General features: G+C 35.9%; 1 protein-coding gene across 4 annotated transcripts in view; it reads right to left on the bottom strand.

Annotated features, from left to right (window-relative positions):
* Positions 1 to 19578, bottom strand: part of SLC26A7 (solute carrier family 26 member 7) — a 150609-nt gene that overhangs the window by 54511 nt on the left and 76520 nt on the right. For 3 of the 4 annotated variants that reach the window (XM_017962164.3, XM_031669666.1, XM_031669667.1), the window contains 2 exons: positions 4991 to 5143; positions 1230 to 1312 (listed from right to left, as the gene is read on the bottom strand). In XM_017962164.3, coding sequence (XP_017817653.2) covers positions 1230 to 1312; positions 4991 to 5143 — 236 coding nt within the window. The remainder of the gene's footprint in view (positions 1 to 1229; positions 1313 to 4990; positions 5144 to 19578) is intronic. The other variant, XM_031669668.1, reaches the window with a different exon arrangement.

Raw genomic sequence — 19578 nt, 5'->3', positions numbered from 1 at the left:
TTAAGAAAGGTTAGGTAATAGTTATCTAACATCACAAGGTGAATGGCAGAGCTGGAATGCAATCTCAGCTCCACTTCTGTTCAAAGCCATGTTCTTGTTATAATTCCTTTAGCAGAAGGGTCTGGAAAGGTCACTCAAAATAAAGGAGAATTAGAGGTGATGGAGGAGAGGCACACTTTTTTTAATTTTAACCCACCGACTTAAGTATACCATTAAGACAAATTGATTTGTATCATTACAGGTTATTATGCTATACAAAATCATTTCAAAGTAAAATAACTGAGTTTCATGAAGACTGAGTGAACCTAATTATTAACAACAAATTGGCATAAAAGGAATAACAAACTGACTTTCAAAGGTAGAAAAGCAGGAATCTTCGAGAAAATTCAATTTGATTCATATAATCAACATTAGCCTATGTCTATATGTGATAGAAACAGGATTTTTAACATTCCCTTTTTAATTCCTGAGAATTTTTCTACTGTTTCTCCATTTTCATGTAATTAGAAACCAAAATTTGGGATTGGAAGATAAAAATTTATAGGATTCAACAATTGTAACTTTGCCCCAAATTCATAATTATCAGTGTACATGTAATGCAGCCCATTCAAAGGGAGTAACCCATAGATACTGTCCTCCTTCCCTCATATATTTTCATTTTCTTTCAGCCCATATGTGGTACAACCTTTTGCTCATTTAGGGTGAACATCTCTTTTGTTAAACTCCTTCTTAGTGGCGAGGGGAAGGCTAAGGCCAGCTAGGGAACTACTCCTTCTTCTCCACTTCCACTCTTTCACGATTATATACTACCCAGGCCTAGGGTTTGCTATTTCAGATGATGCTTGTCTACTTTTACTATGATTTAACTGAAATGAAAATAGTCATAGAATATGTGTGGTGAGGAAGAGATAGGGCTGACTAAATCCCAGATCATAACTAATTTGCAAAGTCAATGCCCTCTATTTTGTTAATAATATATTTGCAAATATTTCCCACACCTTTTACCTGAAGTAATGCTGTATAAAGAAATTATCAACATCCTTAGTAATAGGTGAAGTCTAGGAAGTTACTCTTTCTCGACACATGAAGTGTGTATTTCTATCATTTTGTAATAGAAATTAATTAGAATTAAGAAATGAAATATTCATACCCACCCACTCCCTGTCCCTTTCTCCATCAAAAATAAACAAACAAACAAATAATATTTTTTTAAAAAAACACTACATTACCCTTGTGGAATATGACCAACTACTTCTAATCCGTATGTGTTTTCCATATTGGTGCAATAACAAGCAAATGATGCAGCAATAATCTGTGTGGTTCCATTTGCAAAAAGAAAAAAATATACATTAATGACCTCTCAAACACCTTCAATTTTTAAATGTAAACATTGTTATCATGTCACATAAACATCAAGAATAATCTAGCAGTTGCACAGACTTTTAAAAATAAACAAAATATTAAAAGTCAAGAAGTCACTCAGTTTTGAGAGCACTGACAGTCTCCAAATTAGATGACATCCCAATCATATGGCTTTTCTAATATCTTACCCTTGTCAACTCAATTATGTCCAATTTTGAAGGGTAAAAACTACAGGATGCAGGAGTGTGTGTGTGTGTGCATGAAGACAGCACAATCCAACCTAAATACTTGCCTCCCATGATATGAAGGGACGCTTCGTAAGACAGCACGTTTTCTCTCCATGACAGCAGCCTTTCAAGAGTTTGAGATATTGCATCAACATTCCTAATCCATGTTAGTAATCAATGATGATTTACAGTCTCCTTGAATATTTTTAAATTTTTAGCTTTTACGATTTCTTATAGTGAAACATGCGGCTTCACAGCCTGCTGGGCTCAATGCTTTTAAAATGACCCCTATGGAGCTTCAGATATCCTATCCTTCTGTTACTGACATATGCTAAGCAAGGTTATATGTTCCCTGCCTATACCTATAATCATCTTTAATACGCATATCAGAGCCCAGTTCACCAGCCACTGCAGTCTACTGTTTTCCATCGATTTTCATTTTTCTGATAATTTTAATAGATATTAAAAATTTCACGATTATGGTATCAGTTTGTAGTAATTCGTCTTGTAAAAGAGACATATCAATAATTCACTTAAAGTACAAATTTACAATATACATGGCCAGAAAAAAGTATAACAAATTCACACTAGCAAAATAACGAATATCTAATAATCAATGCCCAATAATATAATTTTGTAGGTTTTTCCCCTATTCCTGTTGTTCTGTTCTGTGATGATATTTAGCTGAATTTGCAGAGGTTTTTAAAACATGAAATAGGCTTAAAAAGCAAAACACCCTGAAGACTTAAAGAAAAAGATAAAAAGCAACAAAACCATAAAGGTGATATGTTAAACTTTATAAATATTGTGATACAATAGTAGCATTTTCTAAAGAAGCTAGTAGTAGCTAAAGATTCAGGCTATTAGTTTAGAATCAGACGTATTAACATATTTAAAAATTCCTATGCCAATTAATAAATTATAATTGCTCATAATCATCATGAAACATCTATTCTAGGTCAGAAAATAATGTGAGTTGTAAAGAAAATATGGCATAGCTACAAGATACTGGATTCTTACTGAAAATTGAAGTATACAGGATGTTTGATACACAATTAATATTAAAATTAAGTGCTCTAACTCACTGAATTAGCCTTTCAGATAGTGTTTTATTCCTCGCTGTATTTCTTTACCAAAATTAAACTTTCCTTATCAGTTGAGTAATTGGTCCTTCTTCAATATTAATTCAATATGTGTGTATAAGGCCAGTACTGCCCTTAGACCTGGGCAAGAGGGGATTGCACCCCAGGTGTGACTAGTGCTTTAGAGCAGCAGTCCCCATCCTTTTTGTGCAAGACAATTTCTTCATGAACAGGGTTGGGAGAGGAGGTGGGAGATGGTTTGGGGATGATGAAGCTGTTCCCACCTCAGATTATCAGGCACTAGGTTCTCATAAGGAGCACGCAGCCTAGATCTCTCACATGCACAGTTCACAACAGGGTTTGTGTTCCTCTGAGAATCTAATGCTGCCACTGATCTGACAGGAGGCGGAGCACAGGCAGTCATGTTCTTCTGCTGTGTGGCCAGGTTCCTAACAGTCCATGAACTGGTACTAGTCCATGGCCCGGAAGTTGGGGACCCCTGCTTCTGAGGGTTCTAATCTGACTTCTTCCAACTGTAGACTTTCCCACAAGAAGAGAGTTCTGTGGGAGTAGGGAGTTTGTGCCCAACTCAAACCTGTACCCTTCTTTCTGAACCACAATCTGGATACTCAAGAATCTATCATTCCTTGCCCAAATGGCCTTCTGCCTGCTTGCAGGGCACCTTCTGGAAGTCCATCCTCCCAGGGTAGCTCAAGAAAGTTGGCAAAGAGATAGTCGTAGTGGTGATGGAGTGGCGATGTGTTTGGAGCCTGGATGTGAGGACAGAGGTGTCCACACATATACATATGAATCCCCTGGCAGGTGGGATAGAGCTGGAAAGTGAAGAGAGGGAGCAGACCAAGAGGCTGGGTCTCCCCACTCTGCCCCATACTGGCAGAACATAAATGACTAGGAAAATTCTCTGTTCTAACCCGGCTTTCAAAGTCATCACTAAGGGATATTTGTCAACCTAAGAAAACAGAATCTGTTATATTTAACATTTTGATCTATAACTTACAAGTATTGGGGCTTGCATTGGTACTTTTGCCTTGGGTCTTAGAAATGTTAGGGATAACACGTATATAAGGAATACCTTTAATCTTATTGTAAGAATAATTGTAACTGGTTTTGCAGAGAATAAGCAAATGTTTTACTACCAGCTTAACAGCCTTCCTCCCTAAGGTTATTTTCAATTTTTGGTTTTATGAAACTTATGCAATATAGCTTCCCAAGATATAATAAGCATTTCTTAATATCTACAGGACTTCGAGATAAGATGGTATGTTTCACAGTTGTTGCTGTGAAAACTAATAATCATAATACTCTATTTTTATGACTTATTTGAAATACACACACTATATATTATATAAATCACATATGTTATATAGATCTCAACAAATTATCAAGAGTATAGGATAATACATGGCCTAGTTATGGAGAGAAGCCTTTTGTATTAGTTGTATAGAAATGAGTCATAGCCTTCAGAGTTAATTTCCAATGTGCTAGCCTTATAATTGTACATAAACCTACATAATTTCAACAATTAGAAGGAATATTTTAATAGATAAAGTTATTTAGACAACATTTATCATATACATGTATAACTCAAAGATCATTAAAATACTAAAGCCAACTGATAGTAAATTAGTAGACTGTGGTTATACGTTAAGATTTTATTTTCAACTTAATTCTTTGTATAGTTAAGAGTTTCCATTAGAGGTTCTTGAAATTTCAGAATATATTTTCTAATGCCACAAGCCTTAGGAGCAAAATGTAATGTATTGCTTTTCCAGGTACAACAAAAACATATTTTAGAGAACCAGCTTTGGCCAATGAAAATCATGAGCATCCTTTCAATGAAGCAAAATTAGGTAAGTAACAAAAACCTTTCAATCATGAATGAACATTTATCAATTGATAATATTTCTATATATATTTCATAGGTGCCATATAAATAGGAAATGATACCATATTTTATTAATTTACAGAAGAACATGCCAGAGATATTTTGAGTCTCACCCTTATAAGTACCTCCTTATTTAAGATTTTAAGCTATACGTTTTCTTATTTATATAAAAAATTATAAGCATACGAGAAATGTTGTATAAATTAAAAACATGTGTGCTTTCTTTTTAAAATTATTGACTCAAAATGTTTCCTGTTCTTACATTACTGTATAGCCACGCAAATTAGCCCTGCTTTAATGAGAGACAGAAGTAGCTGAGGGTTACTGTAGACAATATAGTAAGCATCTGCAGATCTCCCCAAGAACTGTCAAGCTTTGTGTGGCGAAAAACTAAATGTTCATTTTATACTTACCAAAACTAAATCGACAGGAAGAACAACTTTAATTTTCCTTTTAAACTGTTCATTCAGCTCTTTAACAAGAACAAGGACCACGATGCTCAGCAAGGATAAAAGCAATGCTTCCAGTCGCACAGACTTGATGTTTTCAAAAACATATGCATAAATCTACAGTAATGAGAAAAAATACGAACAAAATTCAGGGTCACCTATAATATACTAACATGAAAATATGACCCCCAATATACTCAATGATGTTTTATAAAACTATCTTAATGGCTAGGGAGAGGAAAGGTATAGGTAGGAGGGTAGTCAGTGCTAATGCTATATATTTATTTGCATCTACAAAATTTCTGTACCCTTGATTCTTTCATCAAACTCAGGGTTTGCACCTTCCTACATAAGAACACTGCTAAAGAGAATGACTCTTCCGGCTTCATCCCTGACACTTCGAGGGGCAGAGATGTTTAACTCATTATTTATATGCAGATTCATCATTAACAGCAGTCAGGGAACCATGGGTTCCCCAACTTTGGGGCCCTCCTCAAACCCCAGAAGCAAATAAGCACACATATAGATCACACACAAAAGAGTTAAGAGCTGGCATTTAACTGACATCAGATATTTGGCTTCATGTAAAATATTAACATGTTCTCAGTCATTCAGCATTAACTTACTTGTTTATTGTTAGTTACTTTATACCAAGCACCATGCCCACTGCGAGGTCTACATAGTAAAAAATTTAGACATTGCTTCAGTATTCACAGAGCTCATGGTCTAGTGTAGGAATTGCTAAGTAAAACAACAAATTAATGCATACAGTGCTATGGACATGGAAAGGGCACCTGAAATATATGACTTAGGGTTTTGAGTGGTAGTGGGCAGTGGGGGGGTGGGGGGCTTCTCAAAGAAGATAAATGGGAATTGGCCAGGCCAGGTTATAGATGATAGAGGGAGTAAGAGGAAGAAACCTGACGGAAGATATTCTGCCTAAAGGGCATATTTGTAAAACTTAGAGTGTAGAATGTGAGGGGAGGGGTGCATGACTTCCTGAAAAGTATGGTCAAGAAATCAACACAACTATTTGTCTTTAAAAGTGTGTAGCCCTGCTTGAAGTTATACCTACATCAAAGAATTTGCCTGAAACTAGGAAGAAAGTATAATACATTAACATCAAACACACAATCTTGGTAATTTGGGATGATCTGATGTGGCAGAAAAGGTAGGATCAATGTAAGAGTAAAATCAACCAAAAGAACAATATTAAAGCCCTTTTTAAAATCAAAGGCTATGTTTCAATTAAGTGCCAATAACTCTTTGTTCAACAACTTAGAATGTTATTGATAGTTATGTAAGTATCTAATCTACTAACACGAAAAAGATAGGTTGAGATTTTAAAGAACCCTAAATTAGGTGCTGAATAATAATAGCCAGCCAAATACAATCTATCCTCTACATGAATGTTTGATATAAGGAAACTCAACTGGAATTTTGTTGTCTGGAAATTTAACATAGTGGTTCTCAAATTCATACAGAATATTAAACGCACAGAATATATTAGAAAATGTTGCAAGAAAATATTTATGGGTTTATACTAACAAACATAAAAGTATATTTATAATAAGTCAAAACATGATACTAATAACAAAATATATAAGAAAAAGCTGGGTGCGGTGGCTCACCACCTAGCACTGTGGGAAGCTGAGACAGGAGGATCGCTTGAAGCCAGGAGTTTGAAACCAGCCTGGGCAATATAGCATGACTCTTTCCCTATGAAAAATTTAAAAAATTAGCTGGGTGTGGTGGCATGCCCCTGTAGTCCTAGCTACCTAAGAGCCTGCTGGAGCGGGGGGATCCCTTGAGCCCAGGAATTCTAGGTTACAGTGAGCTATGATTGCACCACTACATTCCAGCCTGGGCAACAGAAGGAGATCCCATCTCTAGCTTAAATATATGTGTGTGTGTGTGTGTGTGTGTGTATTAAATATATATATTAATACATATTAATTAAATATATATTAAATACATATTAATTAAATATATATTAATATATAGAGAGAGGGTCTCTAACTTAAAAACATATAACATATATATGTGTGTATATATATATGAAAAATTTTAAAACAATAAAAACCCAGAAACACATAACAGTTGCATTATCCAATATTAAAGATTATCCAATATATCATATTTAAACAAAAACTAAGCAGAATAAAATAAATTCTAGATTAAAAGAGGTTAAATGTAAAACCTGAAGTCATAGAAAATAAAGATTTTAAAATTAGCAGAGGACATAAACAGATAACAAAATAAATATAAATGGTGAATAAACATATGAACAAAGAGCTGAATCACACTAGTAATCAAAGAACTGTAAATTCAAACAATAAGAAAGCATTTTTTCTTTTATCATATTATTAATGATGCTTAAATAATAATAATTTAAATGTGTAATATGGGGGAAGAAATGGGAACTCTTTTACATGCCCTTGTGAGTATAAATTGTTGTAATCCTTTGGTGATCTGATAACGTGTATAGGAAGCCTTTGAAGGCAATACACATGTTAATCAGCTTGAGTGTGGAAATCATTTCACAATGTATATATACATCAAAACATCACATTGTACATTTTGAACATATACAATTTTTATCTGTCAATTATATCTCAATAAAGCTGAAAAAATAAAATAAACACTTTTGAACTGCTCTATTGTTTGCCTTAGCAATTCTACTTCAAAATATTAAGCTATGAACATAATTAAGCTCATGTGAAAAGACCTTGTTACAAATATATTCACTGAAACATTGTTTAAAACAGCATTGAAAATGGAAACCATTTAAAGAGTAAAACAAAAGAACTGGTTGAATTCTCTAGGTTACATGTATACATATAATAGTCTACATCCATTAAATTCATTATTTTAGACAAAATGTATATTTATTGACATGGAAAGACCTTCCTGTTATAATGCTAAGTGGGAGAAGAAAAGTTTCAAATAAATGTGCATGGTTTGACATTGTTATGGGCTCAGTTGTGTGGCCCCCTCCGAGTTCATATGTTGAAGTCTGAACCCCAAGTGCATCAGAATGTGACTATACTGCAAATAGGGCCTTTAAAGAGGTGATTAAGGTAAAATGAGGTCATATGGGTGGGCCCTAATCCAAAATGACTAGCATCCTTATGAGAAGAGGTTAGAACACAGACATGAACCTTGTACAGAGGAAATACCATGTCAGGACACAAGGAGAAGGCCACCATCTACAAGCCAAGGGGAGAGGCCTTAAGAAGAGACCAAAATTGCCATCACCTTGATCTAGACTTTTCGATCACAGTCTCCAGGACTGTAAGAAATAAAGTTCTGTTGTTTAAACCACCCAGTCTGTGATATTTGTTTTGAAAGCCCTAGAAAGCTAATATAGATATTACTTTTGATGAAATAAAATTTCATGCTTCTAAATACGTATGAATGTATCTGGAATGTTAACAGCTCTGCATAAGAGCTTATTTGTATCTTCCATGTTTTCTCTTCTGAAAATATATCACTTCAATAACTTTAGGGTTTTAAATTGTCCTTATATGCTTATTTTCAAAATGTCTCTTAACTTCTCCTTCTCTTGAACATGCTGAATCCGGTTTTTATAACTTCATTTCTATTTGTCCACAGTGAATTGGTCAAGTCTAGTTTCAGGTGATAAAGATTAGTTTTATTCTGGCACACAGGTTATTCTTATAGTAGCCTAACTTTTTTGTGTTCTTTGTCCTTTCTATTTAGCATATTAAATATAATTTGACCACAACTCAAAATATTGAGTCAAAACATAATATAGATAATGAGTCAAAAGAATTTATATGGACTATATTCCTTAGAATATCATAAAATTCTGCTTAGTAGGTTTCCTCCTCAAAAAACTCAGCCCATCTGGCCCAAGGATCAAAAGCACCTGGTATAAAGGTGGTGCATCAGGTTGAGCCTGAATTCTGCATATTGAATTTTATCATTAACATGTTAACTCTTTTGAGCAAAGAAAATGTACTCAATTAAGTGGAGCCTCACTGGCTGAAAAGAATTAGGATAATAGAATTAGGATAAAGAAAATGTACTCAATTAAATGGAGCCTCACTGGGTGAAAAGAATTAGGATAATGCAGGCTATCCAGACCCCCTTTTATCCATATAGTTAAAGGGACAATAACAAAAAACCACTAGTTATGTAATCAGATACATTAATAAACACATTAGGGGTCAGGAAGCTTTACTTATTATCTTTTTCACATAATTCTATTTTATTCCATGTTACTTGAAAACAAAAGTAGGTACTACAATATCATCGTTATCTTAGATGCAGATGACATTTTTCCTCTCTGTCTCTATGTTGTGGACGATAACTGTTCACAGGATTTCTACAGAAGGAACAGAGTTCATTACTTAAAGTTGCCCACTACTCAATCAATCCCAGGATAAAAATCCAAAATGAGAAATATTCTACAGGGAATGGGGATAGAGACGATATCAAAAAACAAATTGTCCAAATGCTTTCTGATGATTTTTCATGATTTGAGGATAAAATCGAGAATATTATTTAGACGATTTGTCAAGAAGAAGACAAACATCCAAGTTTTTTAAAGAATTTAGAGAATATCTTTTCTGCTGTTTTATAGGGTATTAAAAGTATGCCATGACACTGTCTGTATAAGAAAGAGTAGAAATATGCAAAACTTCCAAGCCATACAAAATTTGCTGTAGTGTGCATTTTGAGAACATGTGTTTGCAGTAATAAAAATGACCACCCCAGAATGAATGGAATGAGAAACCCCCCTAGGGTTTTTATTGTCTGTCTGGATTAAACTACAGCTCATCAAGCAAAGCACATCTCACAAGATGCTCCAGAAGAACACGGGGGTGGATAGCTCATTACAACCAGCATGAAGAACACAATAGGAAAGGAGGCTGGTGAGGAGTGTCATTCTAATGACTGTCATGTGGACCCACAGAGAGAATCACAAGCTAAAACAGGCTCATGATAGATGGGTGGCATATGGAAAAAGAAATAGGAATGGGGCTAAGGATAGACATGCACACACGCACACACACCTATTTACATATGCTCATTTAATAGAGTTCCAGGCATCCTAAGCACACATTAAATTTCTAATTTCTGGTATAAATCCAGTCATCTGAATACACTATCATGCACTGAGCTCCAGTAGATAAAAATTCCTATTGAGGATCAACATTTTCTCCCCAGATCTCAGAGAAGCAAAGATAATATTTATATCTGTATGGATAAAAAAGTAAGCTATCTAACCAGAACTGCCCAGTCAGTTTAATAAAACTATAATATTAGTTCATTACATATTGAGAGTTCAGCTCATTTTGAGACTGTAATATTGGTTGTTTAAATTTACCATTTAATATAATGATATAAAATGAAAAAATATCAATATGCATAAACAATCCATCTTGAGATAAATCACCTACCCACAGCACATGTATTGCTTCCCATTATTTTCTTTAGAGGTGAGGCTTTTTTCTAAAGTACTTCATAGACATTTACACACACACACACACATAAAAATATATTTATATAATGTGTTTTATCTAATTTGCCTTTCTTTATAAGCTTTTTTATTCAATGATGGATTCTCAACTTCTAGAATGGTGTCTCGGAAAAAAGTGGATACTCAATAAATATTGTTGAATGAATGAATACTTGGGTCTAGCATAGTAATAGTAACAATAAGTCTGTAAATAGGTGTAGATTTTACCTTGAATAAGTAGAATAACAAGAAGAGAAAGGATCCAGACTCTTCTCACTACCAATACTTGGGTTACATCATATTAGGGGGATTTGCAGTTATCAAGTATTCATTTATTCAACTTGTTTATTGAAGTTCTATCATGTGCAAGACATTGAGCCAAATATTCAAGCTACCATTGCAGTAATTTTAAGTAATCCATCTTTGATATAGTCAAATTTTAATTTTATAAAAATGAAGCAACATCAAGGCTGAAAAAGTTTATATTCAGTATTTAGTTAAGAAAAGATAAATGAAAGTCTCCCTGGGGCCACAGACATTGAATTCTCATTGCACGACTGTCATAAATTTCTAAACAAGGCACTGTAAAGAAATACCTATGCAGTAAAAAAAAAAAAATACAAAGTTTATCCACTCTGTTAAATTTCGTAATACAAATAGAAAGATCTTATATGTTTAGAAAATATTAACAAGTATTAAAAATTAAATAAACTTTCTGCTCAATACTTTATTAACCAGAAAATTCTATTAATCAAAACGTTCTTTTCCTCGGCATTCTGGTTGGTCTAGGTTTTGCTGTAATAAAATGTACATGAGAAAAAAGGATTTAAATATTTTTAGAGCATAATGATATTACTGATAATAATTATTCACTAGTAATGATGAATACATTTTTTAATTATCCATAAAGGGACCAAAAAGATTATTTGAATAAATATTTCTATGTGAAAACAACACATAACCCTTTAGTAGCATTGTTTATCATTCCTATACTATCTTGGCACTAAAGATCTGTGATAAATAAGTTTCTGTTTGACTAGAGAAACAACAGAGCATTAGCCAAATTAGCACACTGTGGTAAATCTATCAGCACACTATTTTAATAGTAGATATAAACTACTAATCTGCAATCTACAATTCTTAATTCCCAATATATGACTTTGAGTCAGTCATCAACCACAAAACCAGAACTATCTCCAGAAACAATGGTAACATCCATATATGCCAGCTAACACATGTGCAAACTTTGGTTTGAAAGTGCATTTGGCATAATCAGTATATAGATAGGTGTCTAAAAATATGAACTGTTTTCTATGTCTCAAAATGAGTGTATATTAAAATAAGACAACAGTAGCACCACTGAATAAATTATTTTACTCATTGTATCTACTGTAAAGTCCTATGTTGAGTAAAATTTATTAATAATCTATCCATTTAGATGGTACTTCTATCAGAAGCCTCATCTCACAACACAGAGCACTGAGTGGTAGTCACAGCCCTGAAATAGCTTTGAAATGTGGTGTTAATTTTATTTACTGATTGCATCACATGGATAACTTCAGTCTCATTCTAATTTTAAAACAAACAAACAAAAAACAAGCAAAAACATAAACCCTCCTCACCATACACGGTTGGGTTACTGTAGTGAGTGAATTGTAGCCCCCCACACCCCGCCAAAAAAAAAAAAAGTCTACATTCTAAACTCCAGTGCCTGTGACTGTGACTTTATTTGGAAAAATAAGGTCTTTGCAGATGTAATTAAGTAAAGGATCGATCGCAAGATGAGAGCACCTACAATTACCTGGGTTGGCCCTAAATCCCATGATCAGTATCTTTGTAAGAGACAGGAGAGAAGAACAAACAGCGGGGAAGGCCATGTGAAGACAGAGGTAGAAGTTGGCATGATGCAGCCACAAGCCAAGGAGTGCCAGGAGCCAGCAGAAGCTGAAAAGGCAAGGATGGATTCTCCCCTAGAATCTCCAGAGGGAGCGTGGACCAGATGAGACCTTGATTTTGAAGTGTCTTCCAGAAATGTGGGAATAAATTTGTTTTGTTAAACCACTAGATTTGTGATAACAAGTTACAGTAGCCATAAGATGCCAGCACCAAATCTAATGCTGCTCACTTCTGAGACAGCTCAAAGAGAGTATTATGGGCTGACTTGTGTTCCCTCAATATTCATATGTTCAAATCCTAACCTCCAGTACTTCAGAGTGTGACTCTATTTGGAGACAGGGTCTCTAAAGAAGTAATTAAGTTAAAAGGAAGCCATTAGGGTGGGCCCTAATCCAATATGATTGGCGTCCTCCTAAGAATCAGGACACACAGACACAGGGGCTGTGCATGCCCAGGGATTCCACCATGTGAGGAAGCAGCAAGAGGGAGGCCACTTGCAAGCCAAGCAGGGAGGCCTCAAAAGAAACCAGTCCTGCCAGCACATGGATTGTGAATCTCCAGCCTCCAGAACTGGGAGAAATTAAATTTATGTTGTTTAAGTGACTTCGTCTGTGACAGTTTATTGTGGCAGCCATAGCAAGCTAATACAGAGGGCAGACAGGATTCCAAGCTTTTGTTCTTAGAATCACAGACCCTAGCAAATTCCCCTCTTTTCATGTTAGCTGAGGTAGAAGTATTCTAAAACACAAAAAGAAACAAAACAGAAAGTTTTTAATAATAATTACCAAGTCTCTCTGTTAAGAGAGACAGCCAACTGAACGAGCATCTACCAAAGGACAATTAGGCATAGTTAATATTTGTGGTGAGGATTACAACTAAAGTGCCTAACAAAGGAAATGTTCAGAAGACACTTGTCAGCACCAGAAAAAAACCTTAAAAATCAACCAGTTCCACACATATATTCTGCAGAAATAGAAACCAAGGCTCCAAAGACTACTGTCCTGCCCCAGGTGACTTGGCTTGTGCGTGACAAAATCAGGATTTTGACACAGGTCCCCTCAACCCTAGACAAACATGTGCACGTTTTACCAATGCCTCTCTCATGATTTTTTCTGTCCAGCAAAGAATTTTTCCAAATCTCCCTGCTGGTTCCTTTTCCCTTGGGTTATGGAGGGAAGATGCTATCTCTTTGAAGAGGAGACTATTGTGGAGCATGAAGTCTTAGATTTGGGGTTTTAGTGGTGGTACTCAATGGCACCTGGCTGCTTCTCAGGCATACAAGCTCTTCTCACCCTCCAGCCTTGTGCCTTCAACATCAGCAGCAGAGTCACGTTAGTACAAGGGAAGCAATAAGCCTTCCAAGTTGATTCTGAAAGCTGTTAGTACACAGACCATGGCCTTTCTTAACATAAACGTATTTGGTGAAATCCTACCTGTATCTATACAGTGCCCTCACCCTCCATTCCTGAAGGGAGAGGAATTTTCACAATTTTCCCTATCACAGGCAGATGGAGGGTGGTGCAGGGGGAACTCAGGAAGAAGGAATGGGGAAACTGTTTAAACTTAGTCACTTCCTAGAAGAGTAGGGGAATTAACACTTTCAGGCTCTATGCTGGCCATCTTATACACAGTGATTCATTTAATTTCTTAATTAATGCAAGGTGAGTATTATTATTTCCATTTAATGCATGAGGAAAATAAGACTTGGAGAGGTTAGCTAAATTGCTTAAGGCCACACAGAAATTGAACAATGGAGCTGGCGTGTAGTTCTTGGTCTTGTCTCACTATTAAACCTATATTCTGCCAGCTACACATATAAAACAAGAGTAGGGTCTGGTCTTGTAGCCAAACCTCAGGAGTTAATGAAATAGAATCACAAAATTTCTGAAATTCCACCGGAAAGAAACTTAGAAGCAAACACATTCTGTCTTTCCAACATGCCAAGTTTGTATCTACCTTAGGGAATTAGCATTTGCTGCTCTTTCTTCGTAGAATACTCTTAAATCATTCTATGGCTGGGTCTCTCTCATCCTTCTAGCCTCCACTCAAAAGCCATGTCCCCAGAAAAGGTTTCCCAGGCCATCTTATCTAAGCAGACCCAACCCTGTCACTTGACCACATTGCCCACCTTCAGTCACACTGCCTTGTTTCCTTCATTAACACTATCTGAGATTACTTTATTTGCCAATTTGTTTGTCTCCTCTCTCCATACTTTGCATCCTTCCTCAGTGTTTCAATAAAATTCCATGGGAACAAAAATGTTATTGTCAACTGTATCCTCAATGCTTGTGAGGTGATCAATTTGTTGAGTAAATCTATTCTAGCGGTTCTTTAATCAAGGATGCATGTTGATCTCTTCCTACTCATGTGTAGCTTGTAAAGTCCCTCCAGATTATTCTGATTATTCTGTTGGACAATTAAGGCAGCTTTCACATCCTTGGAACCTTTAAACATGAGTCATGATTGCCCAGGCATGCCCTCTCCCCACCCCAACTTGCTTTCAAGCTCATTACATTTGAATCCTATGTCCAAGCAGATCTAAATTCCTGCTCAGGGGCACCTAAAACCAACTCTGATCCTTTAAAACTTGATGTTTGCACAAGTCCTCCTTGTTCATAAGAATGTGATGTCTCTTATCAACTTTGCCTATATCATTACATATCATTAAACATTTTAGAATAGGTATTGATAAGATCAAGCCCCTCAAATCCCACCTCCCTCTAAAGTAGTGAACATAAATAGAAAAACAAGAAAAATATAGGCTGGGTACAGTGGCTCATGCCTGTAATCCCAGCATTTTGGGAGGCCAAGGTGGGCAGATCACATGATGCCAGGAGTTCAAGACGAGCCTGGCCTACAAGGCAAAACCCCACCTCTACTAAAAATACAAAAATTACCCAGGCATGGTTGTGCACATCTGCAATCCCAGCTACTCCTAAGGCTGAGGCACGAGAATTGCTTGAACCCTTGAACCCGGGAGGTGGAGGTTGCAGGGAGCCGAGATGGCACCACTGCACTCCAGCCTCCTTTTTCTTTTTTTTTGACTACGTCTCAAAAAAAAAAAAAAAAAAAAAGAAAAAAAAAAGAAAAGAAAAAAAAAAAAAAATAAATTGGAAATTAAACCCAGGCTGTATTTTTATCAGGAAAAAAAAAAAAAAAAAAAAACCAAAAGACAGAAGAAAAACCAACCAACATTCTGGTAGTTTTTTACATTATTATACCCTAATTTCTCATCAATAACTATATGATACACTGGGAATAAATCCATTTGCTATTATTTCAAGGGATACAATAAGTCTCAGAACAAATGTGGTCTAAGGGAAGTGTGGTATATTAAATAGCCAAAGACATCATGAGTATACAACACTCACTTGGACCAAACATACAACCAGGCATTCCAAGGTCCAGGTGGCATCCAGTCATCTCTTGTTTGGTAAATTAGTTTAATTTGAATTACTTGAGCACTGGATTTTGTGGTGATGCATTTTTCAGTGAATTGTGAGAGATAGAGAGAGCTTAGCCTAAGATGGTGGAGTTGCAAAAATATTTGCTCTCTGATTTAGAATCCTAAAGTAACCTTGGCTACAAATTTCCATATACTTATTTCGTATCCAAATTAAACCTGCCACATCTTCTATTCCCTGCATCACTGATTGAATCAAGTTACAGATGAACATTCTTTTTCTCTCCGCTTTAATTTGTTCTGTCCATTTTTCAGGGCATACTGAACATTCCTGCAATTCACAATAGAGATGTCACAATATCTGCAGAGAAACTGTGAGCTTTCACAAACCATCAAAGCGTGTTCTTGATTCGGAAATCCCACAGGGCCTAAGTCTACAAAGTAGATTTGTTCTCCACCTATAAACCCCATTTATACATATTTAATTGTGATCTCATTCTCTATAAAAGAAAAGGTTTCATTGGCTCTGACTTCCTTCTGACATTTCTATCCCATTTTATTAATGTTCTTGGTTCCTCCTTTGCAGTCTTTGCAGTACAAACTAGAAAAGTACTTTGCTTGTACTTCAGGGATTGGGGTGGGAATTAAACTGTTTCCCAGTTCTGAAACTACCCATTTATAAGGAAGGAAATAAAAACTTCCAAGAAGGATGGCTGAATATATTGCCAAGCTTGTCTTTTGCTCTTAGGTTTAGTGTACATAACCGTACATAATTATTTAGAGCAGTGCTCATATAAAGCCATGCCAATGAAAGTATCCTTGCCAAATTTATCATAGGCTGCTGCAGGCTGAGATACTGGCGCCATCTCAAAGAAACCCACATGTGCTAATACAAACTAGGAATTTTTGTAATTTTTATTGTGCCTTTTGGAGGAAAACATCCTTTCTGATAAAAAGATACTTCATCATTCCTCAATTTAAAATTTTTTTTGTAAATAAGAATTAAACTTTTTCTACTTATCTGTGCAAGGAACCAACTTACTGGTCAAATATCTGAATTTAAAGGAAGCCAAGAATAGAACAATTTAACTTCTGAGCCAGGATCCCAAGACAGAAGTGACCCTTATAACATTATTGTTTCTGCTTTTTTTAAAAGATATTGCAACACTGTTCATAATTTATTAAATGGGTTTATAACTGCTGAGGGAGATTTGAGCTGAACTGTTGAAAACATTTATAAATAAAAATAAACTAAAAAACATAGCTTTTCTTTAATTGTAATGATCAACCCCCACTAACAAAATATATATTTGTTTCTAAAGGTTTTATAAATGTTCAAACCATTCTTAAGTCATTAAAATACATATAAGTTCGTTTTGTTATTTAGTCTTTTTTAAAAATCTGATTAAGGGTTCTCTATAGAGGAAAAGCATTAGTATCTATTACTTAAGTGGCACTTAAAAAAATTCGTAATTTGTTACATTGAACTATTAACTACTAGTGAGAAAGATAGTGACTTCCATTTAATGAACACCTGTGTTCAATGCTTTTCATTTTGGAAATGAATTCCAAGAAGTATAATTATCATCAGTGTACAAAACAGACAAGACAACTGGAAATCAAAGACACTGGGTCATTAGCTCAAGTTATGGCTAGAGCTGTGGTCTGAAGACTGGTTTCTATGATTCTAAAGTTCTTTCCCCTGTTTCCTCTTTCTAAGGAAAAAAAAAAAAATCAGTGTCTACCTGATTGTATGAGCCCTAATGAACTAACAAAAGCTAAAAGTTACCTCAGAGAAAAAAAAATTTTTTTCCCAATGTATACCTGAAAAAGAACGCATTGATGTAATCTTTAAAGTTTACTAAGAACCAGCCATAATACTAAAAGAAAGATAGTTTAATCAGAAGTATATGAATCTAGAGATAAAACTTTAAGAACAAATTTAAAAAGTAAAGAGTTACCTGTGAAGGAATTTAGGAAGGCTAAATAAAAGGGTAAGTTAGGCCTAATTATATCCACTCTTCTTAGCGATATAGTAGGGTCATGACAGTTATTCTGGAGGCTCCCTTTGAATATGCGGACCCTAGAAATTCTCAAAGGGCATTAAGAGTTCTAGGGGAAAGCCTTAACACTCTGGAAGAACTCCTCGCCTGAGGACACTCTTTAACAACTTTCAGCTAGAAGAGAAAGAGCGGCCCAACCACCTGAGCTTTGCTGGAGTTGGGGCGTGTGTTCCTCGTGCCAGATGTAGAAAAGGGGAAGGCATTATGGCATGTTTATCCCTCAAGCCTAGGAGAAGTCTGTTATCTATCATCTAAGGGGGCAGAACTGAGCACAAATCCCTACCGGTATCTGATTCAAATTGCTCCCTAAAAATATTTCATTCTGGCAAGGACACCTGCCACCCCAGAGCAACCAAAGAGATGGAAATATTAGCTGTTCATACTCATCCAACTCAACTAGGGAATGAGATTCTCTGAATAGTACAGAATCAGACATCCCCTGGGAGGAAGACACTGTAGAAACCACATAGTGGCAGAATAAAGAGACCGCAATCTGCAGACCTCAACCTAAGAATAATCAATGGATATTTTGATTGGCTAAAACTGGATTCTTTTGACAAAAATGAGTAGCCCACCTGAGACTATCAGGAATCATGACTGGCTCATTGTGCAAGAGTCTTAAATATTCTAGATATCCAATTTATGTTCCAAGAATATCAGTAACATGTGCTTTATCTCTCATCAGCCTGAATTGCTTTCTAAAACGATATAACAATTGTGAAAACTCAGAGGCAGGATGTATGTCAAAGAGTGAAAAGTCACGCAAATTGTCAACTCATTTTGCTGTAGGTTCTTTGACATGCTAGCCAAGGCCTGTATGATATCCTCTGCTCTACATCCTTGCTGAGTTTAGCTCTGCTTCTTTATGCAACACTTAAATAATCCAGGGGCAAGTGTAGCCATCATCAGATTCTCTCAGCCTATGTACACCAAAGTGCACTTCTCAATATCCCAGTGCAACCTGTGCATGATGTAAGATTTATTTCTTAATCTAACACTCAGATCACCAGAATTTTTGGCATAGTAATATCAACATCCATTTGAAACCTTGGCAAAGAACCAAAGCACCATTCCCACCTAACAGCCTCACAGTACAGGACTCTGTGATATTGAAAAGTAAGAGCAACTTTTTTTTTTTTCATTTTCCATCAACACAAAGCATAGCAATTTCTATCAACGGCGTAACATGAATTTAAAGCCAGCAGTCTAAAAATATGCCCAAATCTGATTCCGTTTCAACGTAAAGTTTTGAAGAAAGACCTCCACCTGGCCAACATGGTGAAACCCTGTCTACTAAAAATACAAAAATTAGCTGGGCATGGTGGCACGCACTGGTAGTCCCAGTTACTCAGGAGGCTGAGGCAGGAGAATCGCTTGGGTTCCCAGGGTTCCCAGGAGGCAGAGATTGCAGTGAGCCAAGATCGTGCCACTGCACTCCAGCCTGGTGACAAGCGAGACTCCGTCTCAAGAAAAAAAAAGAAACACCTCCAAAAAGTCCCACAGTGTTGACTTACAAGACTAGGCTAAAGTAGCTTGCAGTTTACCTCACAAAAAAACAAAATGAAAAACAAAATCACACACAACACCCTTTAACTGAAGGGTTTAATAGAAGTTTATACACAATGCCACCAGAGAAACAAGCTGAAAGACCAACGTCATTCTCACAGCAGGCTACCCTGCTTCTTGAACACAACTAGAAAAA

The sequence above is a fragment of the Papio anubis genome, chromosome 8, assembly GCF_008728515.1.
Source record: "Papio anubis isolate 15944 chromosome 8, Panubis1.0, whole genome shotgun sequence".
Classification (NCBI taxonomy): domain Eukaryota; kingdom Metazoa; phylum Chordata; class Mammalia; order Primates; family Cercopithecidae; genus Papio; species Papio anubis.
This window is presented reverse-complemented; position numbering and strand designations above follow the sequence as displayed.